The 10,206-nt window shown below is 41.9% G+C and overlaps 1 protein-coding gene across 3 annotated transcripts in view; it reads right to left on the bottom strand.

Annotated features, from left to right (window-relative positions):
* Nucleotides 1-7,390: 7,390 nt before the first annotated feature.
* CASP7 (caspase 7) overlaps nucleotides 7,391-10,206 on the bottom strand; it is a 43,228-nt gene continuing 40,412 nt past the window's right edge. For all 3 annotated transcript variants that reach the window (XM_010332887.3, XM_010332875.3, XM_074382902.1), the window contains exon 7: nucleotides 7,391-9,022. In XM_010332887.3, the coding sequence (XP_010331189.1) occupies nucleotides 8,796-9,022 (227 nt within the window). In that variant the 3' untranslated portion in view covers nucleotides 7,391-8,795. The remainder of the gene's footprint in view (nucleotides 9,023-10,206) is intronic.

Raw genomic sequence — 10,206 nt, 5'->3', positions numbered from 1 at the left:
GAGCCGAAATCATGCCACTGCACTCCAGCCTGGATGGCAGAGTGAAACTCCGCCTCAAAAAAAAAAAAAAAAAAAAGAATAATAATAAACTCCACAGATTCCTTGAAATTTTCCATACTTCTTAAATTCACAAAGACTTGCCTTTTGCTTGATGACTCAGTTTTCATAACAACACCCACCAAAGGAAATATCTCCTTACTTGATTTTAGATTTTTTGGGAGTTTGCAAAGCCATTTCTGTGTATTTCTTTGACTCCTCCCAACATCCCTGTGAGGTGGGCATTCAGGGCTAAGATGAGGCAATGGAACTAGAGCAATGGTCTCCAGAGTTAGGCTAGGGCTGCCAAACTTAGCAAAACAAACAAACTAACGCAACAAAAAATAACCCTAGCCAGGCATGGTGGTGCACGCCTGTAATCTCAGCTACTCAGGCAAGGCTGAAGCAGAAGAATCACTTGAACCCAGGAGGTGGAGGTGACAGTGAGCCAAAATTGTGCCACAGCACTTCAGCCTGAGTGACAGAGCTAGACTCTATCAAAATAAAAACAAAAACAAAACAAACCACCCAAACAGGACATCCATTTAAATTGAAATTTTAGATACACAACAAATAAATTTTTAGTATATTTTATGAGTATTTGGGACATATATACATTAAAAGATGGTTGTTTTGGCTGAAATTCCAATTAACTGGCCATCTTCCATTTCATATGGCAACTCTACACTCAGAGCCCACTCCTATTCTGAAGAAGGGCATCCTATGCCCATTCTTTCCTGCCTATGATCTCCAGCAGCTTGATTATGTCCACTTTTGGAAGACATTCTTCCTCTTCTCTGCATGGGTAGCCATTATCCTTAGAAAGAACCTCTTTTGTATATACTAGAATCATGACTTCTGTATATTCGAACTTCTGTATGTTTGAATCATGCATGTCCTTTATTTCCCCCATCCTAATCTCTTTTGTGGTCTCAATTATTGATAAGATCAAGCTGGTTTAAAAACTACAACCCAACATTTACAGTTGGAAGCTTCAGAAAAGATAATTTGCAAAAGTTGATTTTCCTAAGCATTTGAGGGTTGGTCCTATACCCTAATATATTTAAAACAAAAACAAAAAAAGAAATATTCATTTGAGAATTCTTTGTTCCCTTCCCTACTTAACAAAGGTGCTCACAAGATCTGGGGACGTGGGTACTATTTTCTAGGTACTCACGTAGGATTAATTTTATTTGAGGACGAAAGAAGAAAGGTTTGGAGAGATTAAGAGACTCCTCAAGGTCATATAGCTTGGAAGTGCCAAAGTTGGGATTTGAACCTGAGGCTTTCTGACAGCAGGGCCTTTTCTTTTCCTTAATTCGCATGCTAGGAAAACAAAAAGATGGTACTGAGAGCCTTGTGGCTTTGCTATTCAAGTTTTCCAAACTTGTTTGGTTTTCTGCAATTCCTAGGGTTTAGAACAATCATTGGATAAACCGTTTCCATTCCATGTGGGTGGCTTGAGAGATTAAAAGTGTTGATAATATAGCAACCCATAAGATGCATACATATTCTTGGAAACCTTATTTTTAACCCTGAAAAAAATAATGTCACCACAAGGCTCTTGAAGAAAGATTTCAGCAGTCATTGCCAGCAAAGTAAACACTAAATCAACCCAGGGACATGTTCTTTAAACACATTTGTGGAGGCGAAGGGGCAAATAGTTTATGCTGATTCTGGGTAACTGGCCACAAATAAGTGTCGAGGAGGCTTTTTTTCCAAGTGTTCAGCATCTTTTTTGGTATACGCTTCTCCTGTGCTTTAGCCCTCTGTAAATATTTGTGTAATTAATGTATGCTGGCAAATGTCTCAAAAGGAAAGCAGGGTACATATGCCAAGCAAAACTGTAATTAGCAACACAAAAGACAAAGAATTTGTCTCTTTCATCTCCGTGCTTAAAACCTGTCAGCACTTAAGGCAGCTGGAAGCTTCAGAAAAGATAATTTGCAAAAGCTGATTTTCCTAAGCGTTTGAGAGTTGGTCCTATACCCTAATATATTTTTAAAAAATCACTTGAGAATTCTTTGTTCCCTTCCCTACTTAACATTAATCTAGTTAATATTAATTACAAAAGGTGCTGTGGAGAAAAGTTCCTTTAAAAATATCAACCTCAAAATGTTAAGGGGAGCATTTTGCATTGTGGCACCTATGAAGCACGGGGGGAGAGGGAATACACGAGTGGCCTGTCTTACCTAGAAATGATTGCCTAAGTGATGCAATCAAGAGGAGGAGGAAAGAGGTGTGCCTGCTCACACCAGCTGGAGAAGCCAGTGCACCTGGACCCATTCACTGAAAGCTGTCTGCTGGTTCACTCCTCCCTCACACTTCACAGACTTCCTCAGAAAGTAGCCCTGGGCTTGGTGTTCCTGTAAAGTCTCTGGAAGTTTCTGGGCAAGAATGCTCCAGTACTGAACTCATTTATGCCCTGAATCCTTTGCTGTTTGATCTGGGGATAGGATGGCCAGCTGGGTCTGCGAATAGCCAGAGAGCAGCTGGCGCCTGGGTGATATCTTTTCCAGCTGTTTAATTTGGGCTTTGCTGCCACTTCTGCAGATCTGCAAGGGAGTCTTTTGGTATCAGAATAAAGTGTATTGTCCGAGGACCACCTGCCCAGAATATCTAGGCAGGTTGGTTAAACATGCAGATTCCCAGTCTCCACCCCAGACCTGTTGATTTGCAATGAGGATGCGGTGGGGCATAGTGATTTCCTTCCTAAACAGATCTTTCAGGTAATCTCAGGCCGTCTTCTACCTGCTAACCTTAATTTCCTCTCCATCACCTTCCCTTCAGTCTTCCTGGGAGACTGGACTGGAAGATGATGAACATATTTCCTTTGAAAGCCCTCTCGGAATTCCCAGGCAGGATGCTCCTCCTCTGTATTCCTGGGTCATGTACACACAACTCTGTTACAGCCACTAAGCCCTGGAGTGATTTGTTCACCTGCTTTCGTATGAGTATTCTTTCTTTCAGCCCTATCCCTAATACGACATCTGGCATCTAGTCAGACTCTTTGAATGTTTGCTGAATAAATCGATCACTGATATAATCCCTTCACTTCTGGGAGACCTCAGGTTGGAAGCATAGACTGAAGAGCATGACCAAGGAATAGTTGTGGAGGCAGAAAGAGCAAGTGGAGGTGTCCTGGGGGGAGTATCTTCCATCCCTGCCTCTCCATGCGGCTCATGTCATTACCATCATCATCATTCATTACTATCATCTTTGATATCTACTACTCAGCGATTACTTTGTAACTGAGCAGCTTAGCTTCAAACTGTGTTTTGAGAACTTCTTTTCTTTCCTTTCCCACCTTATGCTCTCATGCGTTATACACATTTATATACCTGGATTCTTGTTAAGCTCACACCATGCTCACTTATCTGGTCATGTATTTCCTTAGAAGCTTCAGGGGCTGAATCCTGATATGGACAAGGCATCTCCAGAATTCTCTCCCTAGCAGGAGATTACTTCAAGGACAGAGTTCACTCCCAGTGAGACATTAATTGCACAATCGACTGCAATTAGTTTGTAACCTGGTTGGGCTCAAGATGGCGCTGGCCCCTTAGCCAGTTGGAACAGCAATCCGAGATAAGCCTTTGGAATGAAACAGGCCACCTGGCACCTCCTAGACCCCCCACCTCTCTGTATTCTAAGCCCCTCTTCTTAAACCGTTGCCCTCTCTCCAGAAATTGAAAAGGTGGCAATGTTCAGAAAGGCTTCTGGCCTTTTCCCCTTGCTCGCAATGGATAATAAAATTCACTCCTTTTTTCATACCTCGCTCTTGTTATTTTGGCTTCTTTCTTTAAGTGGCAAGCAGCCAGACCCTCTTTTGGTTACAACTTTGTGCCCGACATTGCACTAAGCACTTCATATACAGTATCTCATTTAATCTTCACATTGCTATCCTCATATGTAGATGAGGGAACCGAAGGACTCTCTAAGGTTATGTGAGTATTAAGTGGTTAAACGACAGAGTTAGGATTAGGATTTGGATCAGATTCAGAGCCTATTTTATTTTATTTTATTTTATTTTATTTTTTTGAGACAAAATATCATGCTGATTCACACCGAATACAGTGGTGTGCAGGGTGGAGTGCAGTGGCATGGTCTTGGCTCACTGCAACCTCTGTTTCCCGGGTTCAAGTGATTCACCTGCCTCAGCCTCCCAAGTAGCTGGGACTACAAGATTGCGCCACCACACCTGGCTAATTTTTGTATTTTTAGTAGAGAGGGGTTTCACCATGTTGGCCAGGCTGGTCTCGAACTCCTGACTTCAGGTGATCTGCCCACCTCAGCCTCCCAAAGTGCTGGGATTACAGGCATGAGCCACCACGCATGGCCTCAGAGCCTAACTTTGAAATATGAATGGTTAAAAGCATCTCTGCTAAAAAGTTGACTTCTGTACTAATTGAGATTTGCTTTAAATAACTGAAGCTGGAACTAGCAATGGAGACCAAACCTTTTTCACCATTTACACTTTCACCTTTCCCAAATCTTATGCTGTTTACTTGGGTCAAACCGTTAAAGCTCAAGAAATACTCAGTCTTGTTTCTTTGTAGCCATAACCCCACGTGCCTTCTAAATTGAAATCCTTTGACATAGTTTGGTTTTAAATGACTCAAACAAATTTGTTAGAAAATGGCAGTGCCGTAAAAACCAACACTTATGCCAAAACCAATTCATCGTATTTGACTTCTGTATTTTCTAATGTTTGTTGTGTACTTTTTTTAAAATTATACTTTAAGTTCTGGGTTACATGTGCAGAGCGTGCAGGTTACATAGGTATACGCGTGTCATGGTGGTTTGCTGCATCCATCACCCCATTATCTACATTAGATACTTCTCCTAATGCTATTCCTCCCCTAGTCCCCCATCCCATGACAGGCTCCTGTGTGTGATGATCCCCTCCCTGTGTCCATGTGTTCTCATTGTTCAGCATCCACTTATGAATGAGAACATGTGGTATTTGGTTTTCTGTTCTTATGTCAGTTTACTGAGAATGATGGTTTCCACTTTCATCCATGTCCCTGCAAGAGACATGAACTCATCTTTTTTTATGGCTGCATAGCATTCCATGGTGTATATGTGCCACATTTTTATTATCCAGTCTATCATTGATGGGCAATTAGGTTGTTTCAAAGTCTTGGCCATTGTGAACAGTGCTGCAATAAACATACGTGTGCATGTATCTTTATGATTGAGTGATTTATAATCCTTTAGATATATACCCAGTAATGGGATTGCTGGGTCAAATGGTATTTCTGGTTCTAGATCCATGAGGAATTGCCACACTGTCTTCCACAATGGTTGAACTAATTTGCACTCCAACAGTATAAAAGCGTACCTATTTCTCCACATCCTCTCCAACATCTGTTGTCTCCTGATTTTTTAATGATCGTCATTCTAACTGGCATGAGATGGTATCTCAATGTGGTTTTGATTTGCATTTCTCTAATGACCAGTGATGATGAGCTTTTTTTCATGTTTGTTGGCTGCATAAATGTTTTCTTTTGAGAAGTGTCTGTTCATATCCTTCACCCACTTTTTGATGGTTTTTTTTTTTTCTTGTAAATTTGTTTAAGTTCCTTGTAGATTCTAGATATTAGCACTTCGGCAGATGGGTAGATTGCACTTTTCCCCCTTTCTGTTGCATACCATTCTCAGCCCCGCCCCAGACCTACTCAACGTGAATCTGCATTTTAACCAGATTAAACAAGATTAACCGTATCATTTTAGAGAGCCATTCATGCATGAACCTACAAGCTAATGGGAGTTTCCATGTCCACGTCAATATTGCGGTGGTGGCTGGGCTTTCCAAATACGTTCTTAGTGTGTTTGTGTTAATGATTCATGAATCAAAAGGAATTGTCACCTGATCCAAAACAAAGCCCTGAAGTCTGTCAAAAAGGTGACCTATGGCCTGAGGGCACACTGGCAAGGAGAAATAATAATCCTCCCAGTGTCCACTGGGCTCTGGGGATAGGACAGGTGGAAAAGACAAGCTGTGAAGCTTCAATGCTCGGCAGTCCTGCCACCACCAATAAATACATGCAAGAAATGGCTCCTTTAATCCTATAATGTTTACAAAAACATATTAAAGGCTGCAATTCACATTCACAGACATATTGAGAACCTTTAAATAATCCTTGTATGCCACTCAGCGAAGGCTTATTTAAAAAGGAAATGGGCAAAGAATGTAAAAAGTGTACTGTGTACTTTAAGGGTATGATGGAGTTTTAAAACAGGGTTTTGCTGGAGGTTAGAAGAGCTTGAAAACCTGTCTTCCATGAAAGCTTCAAAATATTATTTTTCTAATTCTTTGTAGGCATGTTCTATCAGCTCCACGTTCAGGGCAGGGGGAGAACAAAAATACATACATACATGTGGTCCTTGCCCACAAAACAGAGCTTCCTAAACTATAATGTGCACATGGGTCACTTGGGAGTCTGGTTAAAATGCAGATTCACATTGAGTGGGTCTGGGGCAGGGCTGAGAGTCTGCATATCTCACAAGTTCCCAGGGGATGCCAATGCACCCAGTCCAGGCATTCGCTCAGTGTTGCAAGACACTAAAACATGTACAAGGCAAACTGCGTAAAGGCGCTTTCCAATCCGCAAGTCTTTGAAGAACTCTTAAGGATACCTGGGCTGCTGCTACTTCTCCACTGGCCAATTAACACAGAGGAATTGTTGCTGTAAACTGATGACCAACACAGCCTTTTACCTGGCCAGATGTTTCTAGAAAAGGGCCTGAAAGATGAAAAGCTGGCAGAGATGGTGTGCTTCCAAGAAGTCAAAGGGAATCCGTGCTCACCAGAGTAGCTGGTAATAAGAGATTTCAGGTGTTGCACTTGCAAGACTGGGCAAAACAAGGATTTGTCAGTCCGTGTCTAGGACATTTCAGGGGACGTCATTTTCTTTCTCACAGAGAGGCCTTGGTTTCCTCGAGGTTTTAAATCATGTAAATTCAGTGACCCCAGGACTTTATTTTCAGACCAATTTGTAGCAATTCATAAATGTACTGGGCTAATGATGGCTTCTGGAAATTTGCTCAGAGAAAAAGCTTAGCAGAGCCCAAAGCTATCTGTGAATGTATTAATAGTTAAAACTTTTTTTTCTTTTTCTTCCTTTTTTTTTTTTTTTTTTTTTTTTGTATTTTTAGTAGAGGTGGGGTTTTACCATGTTGGCTAGGCTGGTCTCCAGCTCCTGACCTCAAACGATCCACCCACCTCTGCCTCCCAAAGTGCTGGGATTATAGGTGTGAGCCACTGTGCCCAGCCAACAGGGTCAATTCTTATCCTGTTTTCTCATTTCTCCATCGCCATAAATAATTTCAAAAGGAAAGCAAACCAGACTGGTTAGGAATTAAGCAATCGCATTTTTAATCAGTAAATATGAACAATTTGTTTGTTAACCAGTTACTATTAGGCAGAAAAAAACAGTCATTTTTCAAGAATTCAAAAGATAACACCACCTTGAAAACAAAGTGCCAAAAATCTTTGCCATAAACTCTTCCTCGCTTATAGAACCAGAAGTAACAAATATTTACTCAAAATGAGGCTTGGAATAATCTATAAAGTTCCAGATATATCTTAAAGCTATAACAGATTTTGCACATAAAGCCAAAACAGATTATTTTACACATACGTAGACTATCTGACGACCCAATGAATCAATGATTAAATGGATGAATTGCTGAACATTAGGGAATGTGATTACTTATGTTCACATTATGGGCCAGGCTTATTCATTTCTCGTCATTCTCCTGCCTCACTGTCCCCTGATCTTCTAAGGGCCTTGGCAAGGTGGCTTCCAGGTTGTCCTGGAATGGTAAGGTGCTGGTGGAAGATGTGAGAGCAGGAGAGGTGAGAGCAAGGTATTCTCCGTATCTGACTCAGCTCACTCCGTCTCAGGCAGTGGCTTTGTCCTCATCATGGCTTCGCTTTCCTTAGTCCATTGGTGGTCCCAGCTACCCCTATGGAGCCCCCACCATGGTTCCAGCCACTCTGGATGATCTCACTACTGGATTCAGGAAACCAAACCTCTTCCCATTATCCTCATAGCCCTGGGTGTGGTAACAGCTTCTTGCTGTTTGGCTTTTTTTTTTTTTTTTTATCATCTATATAAGTCAATTTCCTGTATTAAATTCCCTCTGTTGAAACACGTAGAATGGTATTTCTGTTTCTAGTTTGTTTTCCAGACTGGATCCCGACAGATACATATCAGAATCATGAAACTTTTTCTCCTCAAACTTATCTGGGAATTTTTGCCTGAAAATCTGCCCTAAGCCAATGAAAAATCATTCAAATCACACTCAATATCCACATTCTTCAATAAAGGTCAGTAAATATCCCCTTGGCTGTGCTTTGTCAAACACTGGGATTCTCTTTACCAAGTGCAAACACGACTCTGACTACCGGTGTCACCACCAATGACAGTGGACACAGGCAGGAGCCTTCTCCAGAGGTCACTTTTGTTGCATGTGTTAAGTCTAATAACAAGGTAAAAGACATACAAAGAGAAAATTAATCTTAAGAGAAAGTTACAGTCACCAAATGAATAACATTATTTAAAAAAGTCTTTGAAAATTCAGAGAACAAAAGACAGCACCAGAAAGTTTCTTCCCTGTTGAATCAATACATTTTCCTGAAATTAAAACCCTGGAGAATTTCTCAATATTTCAAGAGCATCAAAAAAAAAAAATCTGATTTGTTAACAAGTGATCCATTGCTTCTCAGCTAGAATGCGCCCCTGGTTTGGTTATTAACTGAAGTAGAGTTCTTTGGTGAGCATGGAGACCACACAGGGGATCTGCTTCTTCTCATGGAAGCGTGGGTCATCGGACTGAGACTCGAAGTGCCTGGCCACTCTGTCATTCACCCTGGTGAGGATCTGCATGATCTCCAGGTCTTTCCCATGCTCCTCCAGGATGGAGCAGAGGGCTTGCACAAACCAGGAGCCACTTCCTGGGCTCCTCCAAGAGTAATAGCCTTCAACAGGAAAGAAAGGGGACAATCAAATCAGCTAATTCTGACAGCCGCTCCACTCACCAATGAGAATGAGTGGATGGGGCTTTCACACCTGCTTTTCAGAAACAATTTCACCCTACTCTGCACACAAGTAATTAATGAGAATTAAGCCAGTGTGCTCAGAGAGCAAACACCTGAGATTTAGAGGGTTGGCATGAAGATGCTAAAAAGCGCTTTGGGTATTTCAGCATGGAAATCCAATGACAGACAACATCACCAAGGGCCATTATTGGTGGATGTTGCCAGGGTCCTCTCCTGTGTCAGTCCTGACGGAGGTACCCACTTGATACACATCAGATACATAGGTGTGAGACAGTGTGAGACAGATCTGGACATGTAGACTTCCACAGGAAATACTAGAGGTCTATTCCATAACTCTGAAACTCCCCACCACCCTTTCAGGGTCTGTTCTACTTTCTAATCCAAGCCTACTAGAGAATGAATTTTCAGAGAACCCTGGAAAATTCTGAGATGTGTTCCTGCTGCTGGGTACAGGGGAGTAGAGTTGGAACTTGCTGAAGAAATCTAGAGGCATGAGGAAGCTGAATGCCCAACTGTCTGAGGGGCAGGGCTAGGAGAGCCTGATGCCCTGGAAGGGAAAATCTCATCCTATAACTCCCTCACCTAAAATGGTTTCCTTTCCCCACTTTATCTGGGTAAAGTTCAGGCTGTTTGGCACAGCACACAGGGCCCACCATGGTAGGGCCACTTGCCTACCTGTCCTGGTTTGACCCTGACCATACTCTGCAACACCCTGTGATATGGGCTGTAACTATGTCTTCCCAAAATTCATTTGTTGAAGCCACACCCCATAATGTGACTGTTTAAAGGTAGGGCCTTTATAGAGGTAAAGGCTCAATGAAGTCACTAGGGTAGGGCTCTGATCCAGGAGGATTGGTGTCCTTATAAGAGACACCAGAGGCCTCACTCTGTCTAGGTCAATCTCTGCCATGTGAGAACATAGCAAGAAGGTGACATTTATGAGCTAGAAAGGGAGCCCTCAGCAGAAACTGACTTAGCCAGCAACTTGATCTTAGACTTTCCAGTCTCCATAACTTAGAGAAATACGTGTCTGTTGTTTAAGCCACTTACTGTAAGGTATTTTGCTATAGCAGCCTAAGAAGAACTGATATACCCTGCGATCC

The sequence above is a fragment of the Saimiri boliviensis genome, chromosome 12 (genome assembly GCF_048565385.1).
Source record: "Saimiri boliviensis isolate mSaiBol1 chromosome 12, mSaiBol1.pri, whole genome shotgun sequence".
In the NCBI taxonomy this organism is placed as follows: Eukaryota; Metazoa; Chordata; class Mammalia; order Primates; family Cebidae; genus Saimiri; species Saimiri boliviensis.
The sequence above is the reverse complement of the archived record's forward strand: the minus strand, read 5'-3'. Positions and strand labels throughout refer to the sequence as shown.